This window comes from Sinocyclocheilus grahami, unplaced genomic scaffold (assembly GCF_001515645.1).
Source record: "Sinocyclocheilus grahami isolate Dianchi unplaced genomic scaffold, SAMN03320097.WGS_v1.1 scaffold767.1, whole genome shotgun sequence".
NCBI classification, from domain to species: domain Eukaryota; kingdom Metazoa; phylum Chordata; class Actinopteri; order Cypriniformes; family Cyprinidae; genus Sinocyclocheilus; species Sinocyclocheilus grahami.
This window is the reverse complement of record NW_015505946.1, coordinates 92,347-114,408: the sequence shown is the minus strand read 5'-3', so window position 1 is coordinate 114,408 and position 22,062 is coordinate 92,347. Positions and strand designations below refer to the sequence as shown.

Sequence of the window (22,062 nt, the reverse complement as noted above, 5' to 3'; positions counted from 1 at the left end):
TAATTTCACTTGGATGAAATGAAACATTCAGCACATTTTCCACTTGCTCTTAAAATCCCAAATACTTAAAATGAATAAATCAGCCTATGTAACATATGTAATACTTTAATAATTGACTTAAGAAATACAGTTCTTTATTTATAAAAAATAAACAAATATTTTCTGTGAAATTCAGTAATTAAGTTAATTCTGTAAAAGTAGTTATACCATTATAATCTTGCCTGCTGAAAAAAAATAAACAATAGAACCCCTCCCAAAACACAATAACAAATTGAATGTATTTCAGGTTATAATGGGAATTTGTTTGGTTTTAATGTAAGCTATAATGGTGTCTATTTGATGGATTCTATTGGTGGGATGTAATCTGGCAGATGGCAACCAATAGAACAACAGTAATTCCTTTTGGAATTATGCCCAAAACAAAAAGGAATTTTGTAATGGTTTAATGGAAATTATAAGAATTTCTGTGATGGTTTCTATTGTTTTTTCAGCAGGGTAATGATACCCATACTGTGCTGCACATTATTGGCAATATTGAGCTGAAGCTTGACTTTGCACATTTAATACATTATACTGTTCCCACTTAAATTAATTAAACTCTGACACCGTTTGAGAATTAAATTAAGTGAGTACAGTATATAAAACATATGAAAAAAAATATGGTTTCAGTACTATATATAAAAACAGTAAAGGCATAATCTGGAAAACCAAGACTTGTGCATTATAGGGAATAATATTCTGAATATTTTACAGTTGGTTTGATACCTTTAGATCAAATGGTGTTGTCGTTTAATGGATTTATATTATTGCATACATTAAAAGTTGTACAATTATTATAAAAAACATAAAATTGTAATTCCAAAAACGGAGCTTTGTGCGATAACAGGTATGTTTTCCCGAACATTTTAGTATTGGTTTTACATTATAATGTCACGTAGTTAAATTGTTTAATTAATTATATATTTTTTTAATTCCTAGAAATTAAGCCTTGTGCAACATAAAGGGCATATATTTATGTCTATCTGAGTTAGTTTGGGCTCAAAACATAAAAGCTGCAAAGAGTTTAACTGGCAAAAAACCCGAATGTCTAATGAATGTCAAACGTCAAACCAACTTTACCGCCGTAAATGAGGCACATATACAGCGATCTGTCTAAAACTATCGACTTAGATCTTGGGATTTAAGAATCGATATCAATTCGTTAAAATTACTATTTTTGGCACGATTACGTGCACAGTTACACCCTATATAACTTATATTATAAAACCCTTACAGATACTAAGATTTAAGTATGAATTTAGAAAGAAAACTTACCTCTTTACTCTCTGCCATCATCCAATTCCAATTCTCCCCGGCTTTCTGTCTCGTCAGGAGAAGGCCAACAACAGCCAATCAACAGCCAGTCAGACGACGAGCAGCCAATCAATACAGGATTTGGCCAGCAGCCAATAGCATTTGTTAACACAACAAGCATACGTTGGGCCCCACCCCTTGACTGTCAAAACTTCCTGTGCGTGAAGGGTTCAGCTCTGCGCGCGTGCAGAAATTACTCAACAAGCATACCCACTTCTCTGGGTGTGTGTTTAGATCTGCGCTCGCGTGCGGGTTCTGCTCACAGTTTTGTTATTTGTCCTTGCAGCATACTGATGCGTGTACACAATCATATTTTTTGTGCTTGAGTTTGGAATTTGCCATTTCTTTAGGTTTACATTTTACGTGCAAGCTTTGTCACTGTGCGCACAGTACTGTAATTCGCTTGTGCGCTGTGTTCATGCGCTTGCGCTGTTTTGGCCCACTTTTGACGCAATACTTAGGTTATGCCTCAGTTTCCGGTCTACATCAACCACCTGCAGAGTGTTCTGATAATGCTGTTCTGATCTGGCTGCATCAAGATAATCGGCACTTAGTTTGACACCACTCTCTGCACAGTCATTCATGACAAAATGGCATTGGGCAGTTGTGGCTTAATGGTTAGAGAGTTAGACTTGTAACCCGAAGGCTGCAGTGTCGGTTCCCAGTATCGGACACCCAGTAGGCGTGTGAAGTGAATGAACGGCAACTCAGTATCCACACTTAGCTTGATGGCACACTCTGCACAGTCATTCAAGACAAAATGGCAGTGACAGTGGGTAAATAAGTAAAGAAAAGTAAAGAAATTAAACTAAAAATTAGCAAGGCACCGAACCCCCAATTGCTTCATGGCACCGCAGCAAAAATGGCTGCCCACTTCTCTGGGTGTGTGTCCACAGTGTGTGTGTTCACTACTCACTGCTGTGTTTGCACTTGGATAGATTAAATGCAGAGCACAAATTCAGAGTATGGGTTACTACCGAGTATGGTGACTTTGTCACGTCATGTCACTTTCACTGTTGCACAGTATGAAATTACAATGATGTTTGCCTATTTTTGATGTTTTACTCTCAAAGAATGTAATAAGTCTTTAATATAATGTAATATACTACTAGCTGTATTATATGTTTGCTACAGCACAATAATGCTAAAAGTTTTATTTATTTTTTATTTATTGAATTGCAAATGCTAAGCTGCATAATATTATGTAATTTTCATTTCTCGGGTGTGGATGACCTGGCAAATATACAATTTAAAATATGAAATTTGGCCACAATATATATTAGTTGATATGGCATGCATTAGATATAGGGCTAAAACTTTTCAAAATTTTGGTCTTTTGATGCTCACATCTAAAGTGCACACATATAAAGCCTCCTTTCAGACAGCACCTCTCTGTTTTCCAAAAACAGATATAGGGATGTTGAGCTAACACTATGCAACTTTTCCTAATGTTAATAGTGTTGGTTACTGTCCTTCCTCAAGTGGGAACCGTTGAAAACACAGTGAGCACTCGGGCCACCCTCCTGAAAGAACCTCTCTGGCCTGCCATTCCTCTCCAGCCTCCCTACCAGACCACCACCCAGAGATCCCCTCCCACTACTGACACAGCCCCATTTTCTGAAGACCAGACCATACAGAAACCAGAAAACTTATGTCACGAGGTAAAACTCTTAATTCAACACTAGATTTCATGCACAACTACTGTGCTACATTTTTAGCAGTACATACTGATTCTCTGCTATCCAGGTCATCATAGAAATTTATTCAGTATCGTCATAATATATTTGTCTCAGTAAATGATAGTCATAAGTAAAAGCTAAATGATTGATGATTGTTGATTGTCCACTTAAAAACTGAGGAATTTCTGTAGCTGTCTTGGCAATTGTTTGTATTAAGTGAATCATTAAGTATGTTCACAGGGCTCGACGCTTACTTTTCTTTTTAGGAGCACTTGTGCTCCTAACTTAAAAAATTTAGGAGCACGTTCAAAATTTTAGGAGCACCTTCTAATCAATAATCCAAAATGTTATCAAAAAGTAGCCTTCCCATTACGAGGTAATATTTGACTCCTCTAACTTTATTAAAAGTATGTCATCTTTTGTCAAATTCTTAAATTATATTTTATAAGCTTAACAACAGAATAAGAGTAGAATAAGAAACAAGTTAAAAATCAAATGAAATCAGTATTAACAAAAATAATTTGTAGAGGTGGCACAGAAGAACACAAGAGTGTTGTTTGATGTACTTTCAGACATTTAATGAGGTTCAGAAGTGGAATGAGTGCAATTAAATCCATAAATCCATGATGATATTAATGTTTTAAATATAAAATTTTGAATATAGAAATATTAAATGATTTAAATAACTGAAAAGATACTTTAAAAATGAAACTAAAACTGCCAGCAGGTGGCGGCAAGTCACTGATTTTTATCACTGAATCATTCATTCAATTGATTCATTCGAACGGCTTATTCATTCAAGAGTGACTGTCTTTATGAATGGGTAATCATGAATCACTGACTCACTAGATTCGTTTAAAAAAAACTGTTCGTTCATAAACGAAACACCGCTGTGTTTGAATGGAGATGCGCAGCGGCTGAGCTGTGACTTTGTTTTAAACTATTTTCGAAATACAACGAAATAGAGCAAAATCAGACAATAGTGTTATAGTCAGACAATGTAAGTAACTTAAAATTAACTTCTTGTTTATTGAATTGTATTGTATTAAATCAGTTATCACATTTACAAACTCCCTTAAAAATCATTCAAAGCTGTCACTCATCATCTTAGTTCATCGCGAGCTCACATTTATAATCAACGAAGCTCTCTACACTGTGTGATGAATCTCTTATTTACACCCTGTCTACACTTTGCTTATGAAGGATTGGTGAGATATGTCTGTGATACATTACTCGACGCTGCAAAAACACGTAGAAAGCTTTGAAGCTTCCCTGAGCGCAATCACAAGTATGATGATGATCGGGTCAGTCGCACTGGTGCTCCTAAAGTAAATTTCATAGTCGCACGCAGTAGTTTTCAGTCGCAAATGCAACTGAAATGGTCGCACTGTCGAGCCCTGGTTCACATTCACACTGATATGCTGATAGCTCCCAAAAATAAGCTTATTGAATTAACCTGTTGTCCCAGTGTAAACACAAACCAGTAACCCAGCAACACAAGTAAAGAGTGTTTACAAAAAACCCTGGTAGTGATGCCAAAATGTAATCAGTTGTGTATCTGAATCCTAGTGCTCCAATTATTATGAGTTACTCTAAAATGTCAATGGGAAAGTTGCATGCTGTTGAACATCTGTTAATTTCTTACACTAATTAGCAGTATACTTAATAGGGATGTTATATCAATTAAATGAAATCAGTATCAACAAAATCCATTTTACAATATATCAAAATCCATTTACATTGCAGTTACAATAGCATAAAATTGAGCTGCAATCAGCGATGACGCTATAACTTCTTAGACGCTAGAGCTCTAGAGCTTCAAGAGTGTGAAACAGACACACACATAGAAAGGGAAGGTTATATAAAACTTTTAATGATCTATAAGCATTTGTTAATAAGCAAATGCTATAAGCATTTGTGAAATAATTATAAAAAATTACACAGTACAGTACATATCAACTGATTCTATGCATTTATTTGTCATACTAACTTGGCGGTTTTCAAAGTATGGGGCATGCCAGGGAGGCACGAAGAGTGCTAAGAATTAATTAATCCGTGATTAATAATTTCAATCAATACATTATAACTGAACAAATACTTTAAAAAGCAAAAAGAAGCAGGTTTTTAGAAAAGAGACGTTGTTGTTTCCGCTCAAGGATCAGATCATTTTAAACCGTAAACTCTGTCCAATTACATCAGAGATGGGGTAGAGAATATTGACTCATGTCCAGATTTCAGTAAGTTATTTATTTTAACATGTATTTGGCTACAAAGCATGACCTCTGCATATTCTGTTTCTCATCACACTGCGTCAAATTAACTTAAAACACCCAACCGCTGCATGAGCATATAATACATAAACTATGATGGTTGGATAAAGCAAACCAGTGGCACGCTAGAAAATTTTTGAAGGATGTCAATTGTAGCCAAGGTAAAGACGATTGCAGTTACATACAGGAGTCGTACATTAGGCAAGCGTGAGTCTGTTATTATTGATGCGCAAATAAACTATGTGTTCTTGGCACACTGATCACTATTGCACCAATGATTTGCATGAGCACATTTCAATATATTTGTGTGGTCATCAAAATTAATGTGCCACATTTTATAATGGATGCTAGTCGAAGAAGTGTGTTTTAGAGTATGCGAGGGTCAGTGGTTTAGTCATTCTGAATGGATCTGTATAGTCAAGGCAAGGCAGCTGGTTTTGTCTGTTGCCTGAACTCACCCTCACGTCCTGTTTGGTATGGCAGCTTGAATTGTGATTATTTGTATAAAAATCATATAAACAAATGTGTTTTTTCTTTTTATAGTTTTTGTTGTTGCACTATATACATACATTGTGAATTATGAAAATTAAAAAAGTATAATTTTACTATTTAAAATTAGTAAAAGGTTAGAGGGGTGGGGAGGCACCATTGTGTACGTTGTGTCAGAAGGGAGGCCCACTGTCTTTGACTTTGAAAACCAACTTATGGAATGTTCTAACTTATGGAAACTGAGAGAAAACATAAGGCTTAAAAGATTTCATATCTTATGACTCCATCTAGTGGACAGCCTCCGTCTGTCAGCTGAAATTTCTGATAGTTTATGTTTTGCTGTTAACCCACAGAGCTTCAGAAGTTCATGACTAAGCAAGTTTCCTCAGAATGACTTGTTCTTCATACGTAAAAAGTTTTTAGAAGTTTGGACAATGTACTTAGAAAACTTAAGATAATTCCTGTTTCTATTTTATGCCATTAATTTAATCCTTCGCCATGGCAACACCGTTCAAGATATCCGCAAATTTTGGATCTTCAAGTGTCTTCATGCATTTTTCTCAAAACCCAGAATAGTTGACTTCCTGTTCGGCTGAGCATATGAGTTGCAGGGTGAAACTTGTTCGGCTTGATGAGATCTTTATTTTGTACAGAGTTTTGTACTTATACGTACATGCAAGTATGCATAATATATGCACAAAATATTTTGACTGCATTCCAGGGGGCGTTAATGAGCCCTACCATGCCCGGGTCCCAGCTTTTGACTGGCCCTAATGGGCATGTTAAGGGCTTCAAAAGGCCCATAAACATTGAAAAAATAAAAATAGAAATTGGCACAGGGGGACAAAGGGTCTTCAGTGTTTTGGCATGATATTCCTTATGTTTGATGGCAGTCACAAGAGTCCCCTAGGAGGAGTACTTCAAATTCCACAGCATGCCGTTTTTAAAAAATCCGAAATGGTCGACTTCCTGTTGGGTGGAGTTAATGTCTATGGTCTGAAAGTTGTCAGCTTGATGAAATCTATATACAGTGGGGGAAATATTTATTTCATCCCCTGCTGATTTCGTAAGTTTGCCCACTTACAAAAAATGAATGGTCTGGTAGGTTTATTTTAACGGATAGAGACAGAATATCAACCAAAAAATCCAGAAAAAACACATTATATAAAGGTTAGAAATTGATTTGCATTTCAGTGAGTGAAATACAGGTGCGTCTCAATAAATTAGAATGTCACGGAAAAGTTCATTTATTTCAGTAATTCAACTCAAATTGTGAAACTCGTGTATTAAATAAATTCAGTGCACACAGACTGAAGTAGTTTAAGTCTTTGGCTCTTTTAATTGTGATGATTTTGGCTCACATTTAACAAAACCCCACCAATTCACTATCTCAACAAATTAGAATATGGTGACATGCCAATCAGCTAATCAACTCAAAACATCACAATTTGAGTTGAATTACTGAAATAAATGAACTTTTCCACAGCATTCTAATTTATTGAGATGCACCTGTAAGTATTTGATCCCCTACCAACCAGCAAGAATTCTGGCTCCCACAGACTGGTTATGTGCCCATGTGGAACACAGATTAGTCCTGCCACTTTAAGGAGTTACTCCTAATGTCAGCTCATTAGATGTATAAGACATCTGTCCACACAATCTGTATCTTCCATTCAAACCTCTCCCACCACAATTGGCAAGACCAAAAAGCTGTCAAAGGATTTTAGACAAGGATTAGAGACAAGATTGTAGATCTCCACAAGGCTTGAATGAGCTACAAGACCATCAGCAAGAAGATTGGTGAGAAGGAGACCGCTGTTGGTGTGATTATTCGAAAATGGAAGAAATACAAAACAACCATCAATCTGCCTTGGTCTGGAGCTCCGTGCAAGATCTTGCCTCATGGGGTAAGGATAATCATGAGAAGGGTGAGGGATCAGCCCTGAACTACACGGGAGGAGCTTGTTAATGAGCTTAAGGCAGTTGGGACCACAGTCACCAAGCAAAATATTGGTAACACATTAGGGCTGAGCAATATGACAATATTATCGTATATCGATGATGTCTCGTAAATATCGCAATGTCGATGTCAACAGTCAGGTAACAGACGATTATCTGCATTATCGGGGGAAAAAATGACAAATGATTAACCTAGTAAGTTGCAAAAAATATTTTACATAGCCCCATAGTCACCATACAGGCCTTTTTGCATGCAAAAATGAAATAATTTAGTAGGAGGGTTGGGAATCAAAAAGCTATTCCAATTTCAGAAATCAGATCAGATGCGGTCTATTGAGAGGAAGATGAGATAAAGGATTGGGTCAGCGTACAAATGGTTTGTCTGTTTTGTAATAACAGGATTTCCCTACTGAAAACACTAACACTAAAGCTTCCAGCTGGATGCACATAGGTGTGTGTGTGTGTATACGTGTGTACTAGGGCTGGGCGATATGACGATATTATCGTATATCGACGATGTCTCGTAAGTATCGCGATGTCGATGTCAACAGTCAAGTAACAGACGATTATCAACATTATCGGGAAAAATGACAAATGATAAACCTAATAAGTTGCAAAAAATATTTTACATAGCCCCATAGTCACCATACAGGCCTTTTTGCATGCAAAAATGAAATAATTTAGTAGGAGGGTTGGGAATCAAAAAGCTATTCCAATTTCAGAAATCAGATCAGATGCGTAAGGTCAGGAATCAAATGACTTGTTATAAAATTACATTTCGATTCTGCTTCTCAATTTCTGTATGCGCATTTATTGTGATTTCAAAAGATTCACTGCAAGATGACGAAATAGAACTCACTTCTGCACTCGCACTCTGTTTTCTGTGATGCGCGCACACACACAAAGCACACGCACAAAAGCCGCCTCTTATATACACGAACACTGGTCTGAGCTCTCTTTCTCGCATTCTTACACATTCGAATGGACAAATTCACACAGAATTATATCAAAATATCCCATAAATACAATCGTTATGTCTTAAGTGAATGTAAAGAGTTGAGAAAGAAAACAAGGGTGTATTGGATCCGTGCATTGACAGCAGCCGCTGCCGCCAGTCATTAATGTTAATCAAAGAACAAAAGAAAAGAAAATCCCTCACTGATCTTGACTGAATCACTTTTGTAACCTCAGTTTATATTTTATTTGCCTGTTGTTCAGCGCTGACTACTGTAATGGCAACGTGCATCTGTGTATGCGATTATTTTGGAGATGCGTTCTTATATAATTTATCCTTATTTAGGGTATAGGCCTATTCTATTTTGATCTGCGGTTTAATAAAAGTTAAACAGAAAAAAGACAAATAGTAGCACTGCATGTGTTTCTGAATTTTTATTTAAACAGACTGTATAATGATGAAAAATCACAAACATGACAGGTATAATTAAAATACGCAAATTCCTTCAGCACACATTTCAGGGCAATATTTTTACAGATTTTTTAAACCGTGTATACAATATTATTATGTTTAATTAAGCTGAAATATAGCACTATAAATTCTTAATTTGGAACAAAACTAAAAAGTTTTGTTGCAAACGGATAAAGACATAAGTAGGCTTCTCAGCTAGCCTCTCAACATGAACGCGTTCTAAGTTTCGACAGCCCAACACTGAATATTATATTGGGGGCGTTGTATTTTGATTAATAAAATAAAAATTACAATACAAAAATGAAATTTAAATTACCCAACTTCTAAATAAAAAAAATCTGTTATTTTTATTTCGTTAAAAAAAAAATTCGTTTTATTTCGATCTAGTAGGCTACCAGAAAGGGGGAAAAAAAAGTTTTTGCTCAGAATTCGTTTTTAATCCCTGCATGGTTTTAGTCATACATGATAAATATCAAATAGGCCTACGCTATAGCTTGACTACAAGTTTAAAAACAATACTGCAATTGTTATAATCAAGGAAATTAAACTTACCATCATGAAATGTGTCTACACAGGCGATAATGCCAAAAAGAAAGAGAAACATCAGAAAATAGGCATATTTTATTTAGGCATTATGATATGACATCAACATGCATTTATCATTCTTACAATCACCGCCAGAATGTCCAACTTCACCATGATGAACTTAAAATTGTGTTCTATTATTTTTCCTCAACAGTTCTCCTCACAAAACTAAATTCATTTCAAAGACAAGAACAGAGTGGAAATTATTAGCAACACCAAAATAACAGCAAAGCTAATGTTTTCTGTTAGTTTAAGCACAAACTAAGAAAAGTAAAACCAAACTTTGTGGCAATAATTAAGACCAAACTGAATATGGTGTGCGTTTATGGTGCATGTCGGCAATGTTGTTTCGGCGGGGACGGGGCGTGGTGGAGGTGGGTTTTAGGTAGACGATATTATGGGATATTGCTATATTTTTAAAAGCGATTATCGATAAGATATTTTTGACATATCGCCCAGCCCTATAACACATTACGCCGCAATAGACTGAAATTTAGGGATGCACAATACCATTTTTTAAAGACCGAGTACGAGTACCGATATTTTTCCCAGGTACTCACCGATACCTGTTTTTTGGGATGTGGCAGTTTTCCAAGTAATGACACAGTGAAACTAATCATTTTAGGACAGCTTCTCAGTAACTATGAACACATGTAACTCAAACAATTTTCTTCTGCTCGTCACAAGGTTGTCAAAAGTACAAACAGCTTTCACAGTATCTAATAATTTTCACAATAAAACCAAGGGCATAATAAAATTATAATATTAATAAAAATAATTAAATAAATAAACATTTCTTTATCAACCTGTCACAAAGTTGTCAAAAAGCTACAAACTAATTTCACTGAACAAATGTTTATAACATAACACTGTGTAACAATGTTCAATGTTGTGTAACAATCAAAAGTGTACAGTGAAATATAACAGTGAACTGTCTAATCATGGTGAGCAACTCTATAATTGTAAGTGAAAGTGTTCATGAGCCATTAGTTAAGGATGTTCCTCATTTGTACACTATGTTTTTGCTTTTGCAATAATTTTTGCAAGATGAAAAGTACAACAGGCAGTCAATCAGTTCAGATTATTTTTCAAAAGTAAGTGGCAGGTTTTTTTTCAGGAACAGAAGCATCTCTGCATATTCAGCTACAAGCCTGCTTCTGTTGTAAGTCAGAATGTGTGACACTGAGCTGAATAGTCTTTAACTTTCCACATTGCTGCATGGGGCTGAAAGATATTTTTGTGCCATTTGAGCCAGAGCAGGAAATCAGGGATTATTAACTGCCCAGTACATGAAGGGTTTCTCTGAACGACGCAGAGTGGTCTCTCCAAGGTATGTTTCAGGTGTATGGTAGTGGCTGTTGGAGCTCTGCTCTCAGCTGTAGATGCACATTAATCTGCAATTTCTTCAAAAACACTGTCCAGACTGCTACCTGGCTTGTCGCTGTGAGACCTTTTGTCAGCTGGTGTGCCATGTGTCTCAGGTGTGGCTGTCTCTCCCATAGACATTTTTGCAGCTCCAGTATCAACATTTCTTTGGCCTGCCTGGCAGTGTCTGTGTTTGAGAAGAATCGCCCTTTATACCTTGAACAAAAAACAATGATGGCATTAGCATTTGTTCTGTGCAGTTAAAAAATATGAGAAGAAGAAGAAATTTAAATTACTCTTGCATTTTTTTTCACTGAATCTATCACCCCAACATTTAATCTTTTATATTTTAATATTATGAGCAATTTAAAGCTTAACTATAATTTAATTTATAATTAAAATTTTAGCAAAAAATTTATTTAATTAATTAAAATTGAGCACAAAAATATGAATTACCTCGGATCAAGTAAACTTGCAATGCAGTAAAGCGGGTTTTGCTCCATGTTGGAAAAGCACCTCTGCAAAGCATCAAGCAAAGTGCTCTTCATTGTTTTGATTCTGTGGTCCTCATCCATTTGTTTCAGCAACAGTCTCTGTAGCACAGTGACAGCAGGAATTACATCTGAGGCTAAAGCAAGAACTCACTAGAGTCATTTCTTCAAAGGGAGCCAAGACATTTACCATCTTCTCCATAAGATTCCACTGGTTTGCAGTTAGAGTGGCAGGGAGCTCGTTTTCAGACACACATACTCCAATCGCCCCATATTTGCTCAATCAGAGACTGCACCATGTAGAATGTGCTATTCCAACGAGTCTGCACGTCTTGGTGAAGTCTTTTTATTGGTTGACCAAGCTGTGTCTGAATATCCTGTAACCGAGAGTATGCCAGGTTGGAGTGTTTAAAGTGGCCAACTATTTTGCGCCCAACTCCCACAGCCTCCGTAACGCTGTGTCACAGAGGGTCTGTGATAGCAGACCCTCTGTGACGGCCAGCTGCAGAGTATGTGCCACACACGGAAGACTAGAAACTCTGGCCTCCTCCATGCACTTTACCATGTTTTTGCCATTGTCACGGACCACAACATGGACAGAACTTTTGGGAATTTGCCCAAGTCACAAGCATTTCCTCAAATATGCTCGCTATCTCTCGACCTGTATGTGATCCCCGAAATTGCTTTGCATGAAGCGTGATTTGTCGTAGAATGAAATCGCCATCTATCCATTGCACCGTTAAGCTGATGAGAGACACTGGATTTACACTACAACTCCAAATGTCAGTGGTAAAGCTAATTGCTTTTATGTCATGCAAACATGCTCACGATGTGCTTTTTCACTGCATCATGAATTTGTGGCAATACAGCATCTGTGACATGGTAGCGATTGGGAATCTCATACTTCGGCTCCAAATGATTAAGGCGGCGACGAAATCCCACGTTATCAACAACTGAAAGCGGTTGATCATCAAGAACAATGAATTGGGTAAGCACCTCTGTTATTTCTTTGGCTCTCGGGTTATCTACTTGCCATTTTCTTAATTTTCCAGTTTGCTGCAGGGTTGGTTGCAGAGTGCTAACGTTACTGCTAGCAGCAAATTCTCCATGCTTACTTTTGTGTTTCAGTTTCAGATGTTTTATCAAATTACTCGTATTATAAGTACTGCTTTTTGTACCTCCTCTTGATATTTTTGCGGAGCAAAGTCTGCCATGCATGGGTTGTCATCATTAATTTTTAAATATTTCAAAACTGCTGAGCCTGACATTCTGTTGCTGCTGCCGGAGTCTCTGTGCACTAAAAGTTCTGTTGATGACTTCATGAGGTATCCGTCTTTGGTATCGAAGTGTTTTTACGAGTCCCAAGTACAAGTACATGAGCTCAGTATCAGGCCTGATACCGATACTGACACTGAGCTCATGTACCAAAGAACATCTAAATGATTCAGAGAAGGCTTGGGAGAAAGTGCTGTGGTCAGATGAGACCAAAATTTAGCTCTTTGACATTAACTCGACTCGCCGTGTTTGGAGAGAGAGAAATGCTGACTATGAGCCCAAGAACACTATCCGTACAGTCAAGCACGGAGGTGGAAACATTATGCTTTGGGGCTGTTTTTCTGCTAAGGGTACAGGATGACTTCACCGCATTGAGGGGCAAATGGACGTGGCCATGTACTGTAAAATCGTGGACGAGAACCTCCTTCCCTCAGCCAGAACACTGAAAATGGGTCATGGATGGGTCTTCCAGCATAACAATGACCCGAAACATACCACCAAGGCAACAAAGGAGTGACTCAAGAAGAAGCACATTAAGGTCATGGAGTGGCCTAGCTATTCTCCAGACCTCAATCCTATAGAAAATCTGTGGAGGGAGCTGAAACTTTGAGTTGCCAAAGGACTGCCAAGAAACCTTAAAGATTTAGAGAGGATCTGTAAAGAGGAGTGGATCAAACTCCCTCCCGAGATGTGCAAACCTGGTGACCTACTACAAAAAACATCTTACCTCTGTGCTTGCCAACAAGGGTTTCTGCACCAAGTACTAAGTCATGTTTTGCTTGGGGATCAAATATTTATTTTACTCACTGAAATGCAAATCAATTTCTAACCTTTATATAATGTTTTTTCTGGATTTTTTGGTTGATATTCTGTCTCTATCCGTTAAAATAAACCTACCATAAAAATTACAGACCCTTCATTTCTTTGTAAGTTGGCAAACTTACAAAATCAGGAGGGGTTCAAATAAATATTTCCCCCACTGTATGTGCAAAGCTTGGTGACTGTAGCTGAAAAAGGATGTGCTACAGAGTACCCTGAACATGTCCATTTACTAGGTGGTGCTATAGAGCAGTGGTTCCCAAAGTGGGTGCCGCAGAATCTTAGCTTTTTTCCAATTTAAACAATCTAAAATACTATCATACCATATAATAACCTTTTACAGCATATATTTTAAAAATAGGCTATATCAAAACATCAACATATGAGCATGTCCAAACTAAAATAAATAAGTGAAAAAACACAGATATATTTCATACTTATTTAGTATGAATTTAAATACAGTGGGGAAAAAAAGTATTTAGTCAGCCACCAATTGTGCAAGTTCTCCCACTTAAAAAGATGAGAGAGGCCTGTAATTTCATCATAGGTATACCTCAACTATGAGAGACAAAATGAGAAAAAAAATCCAGAAAATCACATTGTAGGATTTTTAAAGAATTTATTTGCAAATTATGGTGACCTCTGTCATTGCCAACAAAGTGTATATAACAAAGTATTGAGATGAAATTTTGTTATTGACCAAATACTTATTTTCCACCATAATTTGCAAATAAATTCTTTAAAAATCCTACAATGTGATTTTCTGGATTTTTTTCCCCTAATTTTGTCTCTCATAGTTGAGGTATACCTATGATGAAAATTACAGGCCTCTCTCATCTTTTTAAGTGGGAGAACTTGCACAATTGGTGGCTGACTAAATACTTTTTTGCCCCACTGTATGTATTTACCGCCAATTGGACTGTTCTCAGGAGAGAATCGCCCCGTCCGCTCCGCTCGGCTCCACCCTTTGTAATGGTGCGTGCTCAATTTTATATTTCACGCAGTGATTGACAGGACACGAAATTCGTGTTGCTGCTATAGAAGGTGTTGACGGTGTGAAGCCGCAACACCGGTTATGTCACTTGCCCACCACCCCCACCGTCATTTTTTTTTTTTTATAGTAATAAAAATCTTTTAGTTCACTAAAATTAAAACTGAACGCGGCTGCTCAATGCAGCGTGCCGAATGACCAGTCGCATCACAGATCATATTTAATTTATCATGTGAGGAGAAGCTGACAAAGAAGAGTGAAGTGAGACAGACAAGACGATGGCAGAAGAGCTTCAAAACGACATGCAAAAGCGCCTGTTTTAAAAATATTTTGGATTTTGAAAAGCCTGTTGACTTCTGCCATTTGTCTAAGGTGATATTGGAAGTTTTTTTAAAACATTCGTTTCTTATTTATTTGGTTCCACAGTGTTTGCTGATTTCAATTTATTTAAACTGTGTATTTTTTTATTTTATTTTACATCAAGTATGCCATGTCTTTCTTATTCGTTTTGATAATACACGTAGCGTTTCTTATTTATTTGGTTCCACAGTGTTTACTGATCTTCAGTTTTGTATAGGCTACCTAAACTTTGTGCAAGTTATTTGTTATTTTATATTAGGCGTATAGCATGGTGTATTTTTATTCATTTTGTTAATAAAAGTTCTATGTTCTACGTTGTATTTTGTTGTTGCTTGAATTGAATTCAAGCAACTGACGCCGAGTTGCCGCTAATTTGAAAGTGAAAGTAAAATGCGCACAGCGCATTTAAGCTATTTAAAAGCGAAGGAAAGTAAGGAAAAGAGGGAAAACAAAAACAAACTAAAAACAAACAACTGCTTGACGCGGAATTGGTGCTAATTTGAAAATGAAAGTAAAATGTGCAGGGCGCTTTTACAAGCTATTTAAAATTGAAGGAAAAAGAGGGAAAACTACCCCCCTCTCTTCCTCACCGTCACAACCCTAAATTTTACCCATCTATCTCAGAATGCACCGTCAATGTGCTTTTGCCGTTTTTTTTAAGTTATAAGGTTTGAACAAATCAAATGAGAAACTAAAGAAAACATTGAATTTGAGTTGTTTATTATTATTTCAAGAGTTAAGGATCAATCTTTAAATGTGTTTTGTTCCAACTTCCAATGATTCCCACATACAGTAAATTGTTCATATCAGTCTGTTGACCTGTCATCCAGTTGTAAAAGGCAACTTTTACATCAGAGATGCAGGCTTCTGAACTGAGTGCTGATAACAACTTGGGTTGTCCATGTTCTCTTTAGTCCGGATGACATGGCGTCCCAGTTTTCCAAAAAGAACTTCAAATTTTGATTCGTCTGACCATAGAACTTGTTTTCCACTTTGCCACAGTCCATTTTAAATAAGCCTTGGCCCAGAAAAAACGCCTGCGCTTCTGGATCATGTTTAGATATGGCTTCTTTTTTGACCTATAGAGTTTTAGATGGCAACGGCGAATGGCACGGTGATTGTGTTCCCCGACAATGTTTTCTGGAAGTATTCCTGAGCCCATGTTGTGATTTGGACTGCAGGCTGGCCATTTCAGTACCCGGATCCTTCTTCTACGCAGCCATGATGTTGTAATTGATGCAGTATGTGGTCTGGCATTGTCATGTTGGAAAATGCAAGGTCTTCCCTGAAAGAGACGACGTCTGGATGGGAGCATATGTTGTTCTAGAACTTGGATATACCTTTCAGCATTGATGGTGCCTTTCCAGATGTGTAAGCTGCCCATGCCACACGCACTCATGCAACCCCATACCATCAGAGATGCAGGCTTCTGAACTGAGCGCTGATAACAACTTGGGTTGTCCTTGTCCTCTTTAGTCCGGATGACATGGTGTCCCAGTTTTCCAAAAAGAACTTCACATTTTGATTCGTCTGACCACAGAACAGTTTTTCACTTTGCCACAGTCCATTTTAAATTAGCCTTGGCCCAGAGAAAACGCCTGCGCTTCTGGATCATGTTTAGATATGGCTTCTTTTTTGACCTATAGAGTTTTAGCCGGTAACGGCGAATGGCACGGTGGATTGTGTTCGCCGACAATGTTTTCTGGAAGTATTCCTGAGCCCATGTTGTGATTTCCATTACAGTAGCATTCCTGTATGTGATGCAGTGCCGTCTAAGGGCCCGAAGATCACGGGTATGGAGTCATCCAGTATGGTTTTCCTTACGCACAGAGATTGTTCCAGATTCTCTGAATCGTTGGATGATATTATGCACTGTAGATGATGATAACTTCAAACTCTTTGCAATTTTTCTCTGAGAAACTCCTTTCTGATATTGCTCCACTATTTTTCGCCGCAGCATTGGGGGAATTGGTGATCCTCTGCCCATCTTGACTTCTGAGAGACACTGCCACTCTGAGAGGCTCTTTTTATACCCAATCATGTTGCCAATTTACCTAATAAGTTGCAAATTGGTCCTCCAGCTGTTCCTTATATGTACATTTAACTCTTATTGCTACCTGTCTCAACTTTTTTGGAATGTGTAGCTCTCATGAAATCCAAAATGAGCCAATATTTGGCATGACATTTCAAAATGTCTCACTTTCAACATTTGATATATTATCTATATTCTATTGTGAATAAAATATAAGTTTATGAGATTTGTAAATTATTCCATTCCTTTTTTACTCACAATTTGTACAGTGTCCCCTGTGGGGTTCACAGAGAAAGGCATACTGGTATGGAATGAGTTCTCTTACGTGTCATACTGCATTTAAATGGTTTAAAAATGCTTGAACTTTTAAAGTGAATGTTTAAACAAGACTTAAAAACATATTCAAATAACAAACTTTCGTGATGACACAGGAGCAGCACTGGCCTGATTGGTCCTCACTGTTGAGCCCTGCCATGATATCAGCGTCTCAGAACAGCTCGATTCACAGTAAATGACCCATGCTATCCTTAGACACTGAATCACTCTATCATGAACTACCGTATTTCACTCTGAAACCAGTAAAGCGTATATGTAATAAAATTGCATTAATTCATGTCTCAATATCAATTTTATTTTTATATATTTTGCAGCCCTACAGCCCACTTAACTAACACTGATAAATGTACTAAAGCACACCAAAACAAGGGATTCAAACTTTTCTGCATTGTGTGTTTTGGTACAGCAATTATGATCTAAATTTCAGCTGTCCACCTTGTCTTTTTCATTCATCTCCTTTCCTGTTTACTTGTAATCTGCATAACATGGCTTTGTATGTATGGGAGTGGCATTTTACTGCGTGATAAATATAAGCAGCAGGGCACAGCGGTTTATATGCTCAGTGTTGCCAAATTATGACCAGAAATTCCAGAAATATGAACAAAAAATAAAGAAACTGTGTAGGAGAATGGTTATTATGCACAAACAGCGGGAACACTATAGCGGAAACACTATATTCGTGCAATGTGCATGTCAAAAAATCAATTCAGATTTCAAGCTTGTGACATATTAAATGCGCACATCAACGTGATGTTTAGCGTTCATGTAACACTACACTACATTCAGATTCATCAGTCGATATGAATTCAGTCCGATTGAAATAAAAGTTGTGCATGTCAACATTTTGTGTTCATCACTTGACCCTCCCATGAAAGTAATGTAGGGTGTAACAAAATGAGAGGGGAAGGTCTTGACAACCAGTGCATGCTCTAGCTTGTTTCCTAATTTAGTTTTCTAATAAATCTGGCATTACATAATACAAATATTGTTGGCTCTTTAATGGATTGCTTTTCTTTCTCCATTTGAAGTGGCTGCTAAATGTGCCTGCTAAATGCATATATGTAAAAGTAAAACTCAAAAAAGTGGTCACAGCATGTATTTGAGATGCATGATAATACTAGGTGGAAACAGGGCCAGAAATGAGAACTGTAATTATCAATAGAGAAGTTTATACATTTACATTCTACTTGCAAAATAGCACCATCTCTCATCATTCTACTTTTTGTTTCTGTTTTTCAGATTGTTCACTCATCTGATGGGGTTCACGTCAGTAGGGAGTTGAATGTTCCTGTTTCCGGTAATTTCCCTGGTAATGGTTACCTTACATTTCTTTGGTAGACATCACTGAAAGATTTATGAAACATTCTCTGCAAACTGCTCTGTGGGCAGATGACATCATATGTTACAGCAAATTTCTAACATACCAAAGGCCAGCTTTCCTTTTTCATTGAAGCACACAATCTCTTTGAAACATTTTCAAATTGTGTTGGGATAACATATATCATCAGGTTTTGCCCATTAAGCTAAAAAATGCATACTAAGAAATCCATGTTATACTTTTAATCAGCACAAATGTATTAAATTGATCAATTGTGACATTAAAGACTTTTGCACCAATAAGAATTACATTAAACAAAGTTTAGAGCTAATCAAGGATTTGTTGATCTAGGTTTTATTTTAAATTGAGTTGTGTTGCACCACTTAATTTTAAACACAGATTAACAAATCAGGGATTAGAATTCTAACCTGGGATAAAAACCTCCATCTATGATTAATTTTCTCCGCCATGATGAATTCGCCATTTTAATTAAACAGCAACTATATCGGAGCAAATTGTGTGCACACTGTGGCAGTTTGTGTGACACAATGCTAAACCAGCTCATCCTAATGGAACAAGTGACCGATTTCATCCACAGCTTCAGCAACTATTTATAGGACAGAAAATCTGATGAGAAGCTGAAGTGCAGGGTGATGTCATCAAAATTGTTGATTCACTGATCTATAATAGAGAACTGGATTGCTCATGATGTCATGAAAGTGAAGCCACCTTGCAGCCATATTGGTATTCCCTAGTACAGTGGCCATTTCTTAATACCGGCTACTCCGGTTATCCTCACTGTATGTATATTTACAATAAGGCGAAATATGATATCAAACACCACTGCCCCATTTCGTTTTTAATTTAAACTTATTAATAGCCACAAAAATGTAGTTCAGGGAATACTTTGATTATCTTCTCTCACTGTATGTATACTTAAAACAAAACGAAATATAAAACACAACCACATATAAAATATGAACACACATAAAACATTAATATGTGGTTCAGGCAGTATGTGCATATATATACTCTGATTCTCTTCACTGTATGTATAAATGTATGACATAAAACACTACGCTGCCTCTTTTTTTAAATGTCAGTTTTAATGAACAATAATAGCCATTAAACATGTATAAGTGTGAAATATCAGAGGCTTATTTAATAGGAAATATAGACAAAAGCAGGCAATTCTGTCAAACATATACTACATCAGTGCTGTACGACGGTAAAGATAAATATATAAAATTATGAAACTAAACTTTGTGCTCCGCCAAAACGATATGACCAGGAACAAATAATAGATTCGTAAGACCAAAGATACCTGTTAGATATACCTAAAACAAATTATACCTCATGTTTAACCACTACAGAGACATCAGAGCTAGCGGCAAATGCCAGAATGACTAGCCGAGGTAAGGCTACTCTTGGCGGGATACATGAGCACTGAGTGCCCAGTGATCGTCTGGAGCTCACATCTCCGAGATTGGCATAGCAAATTTTCAAATAGGCACTATCTTTATAAATAAACTGCAGAGTTTTAAACAATTACATTTTCACCTGAAGAACTCTTAAAAATACATTTCATGACACAATAACATTAATATTTAGAAAATTATGCAAGTTTTCTCTTCCGGAGAAAAAGGTGCGGAGCAAGAACAATCCGGGGATTTGAACTGTATATGGCTAGATGTGAACTTTAAATTGGAACAGTACTTGGGCAACGACTGATGACGTTTCACAAGTCCACAAGAATGCAAGTACAGACAAGAACGCATATTGAAAAAACGGCTAGTTTTTCCCCAACACTTACAGGTTGTTAGGTGTGGTGTGGAAAATTATCAAAACTTTCTATGTCTTATTATATTTCGTTATTATTATTATTTTAAATCAATGCTATTGGTCATTTTTACGTCTGTTTGTGGGTTTTCTTTACTCAAGAAACACTATGTCTATAAAGGCTAAAGTTTTTTGTGTATTTGAAGAGCGAAGAAGAGTCTTAGCATTTGCCATATAGGTGTAGCTAATATACTGTTTTATATATCCTGTGCATTGCGCTTCATGTTTATATCACAAGATTGTAGCCAAATGTATTCAGCAACAAAAAACCTGAGCACCCATATAGCTACAACAAACTTTATAACCTGTAAGTTGATGAAAATGTAATGATGCCTCATAAATGACAAAACACATATTGCCATCATTCGCTGATAAAAAAAAACCTTGTAACTACATTTGAACTTGATTTTCATAAAATGTTAATATTATACTGACACATGCAAGTGTCTGATCGTATATAAAGCCACAATACCAACTCTGACAATGCTATTTAATTATTTTCGCCCGACAGTGAGGATAAGTAAATGTTTTGTTTTATCATCACGAACAACATAAGACTACCTGTGACTTTGTGTTCATACCTGACTTAAGCTGAAGTTTCACATTACATTTACATTTACATTTTAGTCATTTAGCAGACACTTTTATCCAAAGTGACTTACAAATGAGGACAATGGAAGCAATCAAAATCAACAAAAGAGCAATGATATACAAGTGCTATAGCAAGTTTCAGTTAGCTTAACGCAGTACACGTAGCAAGGTTTTTTTAAAATAAAATAATAAATAAAAAGAGAACAGATAGAATAGAAAAAGAATATTAAATGCGAGTACTACTTTTAATATAATATCCAGTTTTAATTTGACATTTGAAGCAATGTGTGTTTGTACAATTTTGCTATATTTCAGTATGTAGTGGAGTGCTGTGGGATTTTTTTACTGATCAAAACTGTGCCGTGGTTTAAAAAAAGGTTGGGAAACACTGCCCTTGTATTCCCATACATTCTATTGAATGAATAGGAAATTGTACAATTTTAATGAGAAAACATCAAGTCAGCATTTTTATATCTGAAGTATCCCTGTACATTCTTACAATGCAAACGTCCTAAGCATGTAAAAGTTTTTTTGTTTAATGTCGAGAATTTCCCCTGCGTATTAAAAAGTGACGTTCATATACAGTGGGTACGGAAAGTATTCAGACCCCCTTAAATTTTTCACTATTTGTTATATTGCAGCCATTTGCTAAAATCATTTAAGTTAATTTTTTCCCTCATTAATGTACACACAGCACCCCATATTGACAGAAAAACGCAGAATTGTTGACATTTTTGCAGATTTATTAAAAAAGAAAAACTGAAATATCACATAGTCCTAAGTATTCAGACCCTTTGCTGTGACACTCATATATTTAACTCAGGTGCTGTCCATTTCTTCTGATCATCCTTGAGATGGTTCTACACCTTCATTTGAGTCCAGCT

The 22,062-nt window shown here is 36.6% G+C and overlaps 1 protein-coding gene across 5 annotated transcripts in view; it reads left to right on the top strand.

The window, feature by feature from the left end:
* LOC107561326 (centrosomal protein of 95 kDa) overlaps positions 1-22,062 on the top strand; it is a 197,192-nt gene that overhangs the window by 89,909 nt on the left and 85,221 nt on the right. For 3 of the 5 annotated variants that reach the window (XM_016245750.1, XM_016245749.1, XM_016245746.1), the window contains 2 exons: positions 2,812-3,014; positions 18,670-18,739. In XM_016245750.1, coding sequence (XP_016101236.1) covers positions 2,812-3,014; positions 18,670-18,739 — 273 coding nt within the window. The remainder of the gene's footprint in view (positions 1-2,811; positions 3,015-18,669; positions 18,740-22,062) is intronic. The other 2 variants (XM_016245748.1, XM_016245747.1) reach the window with 2 other exon arrangements.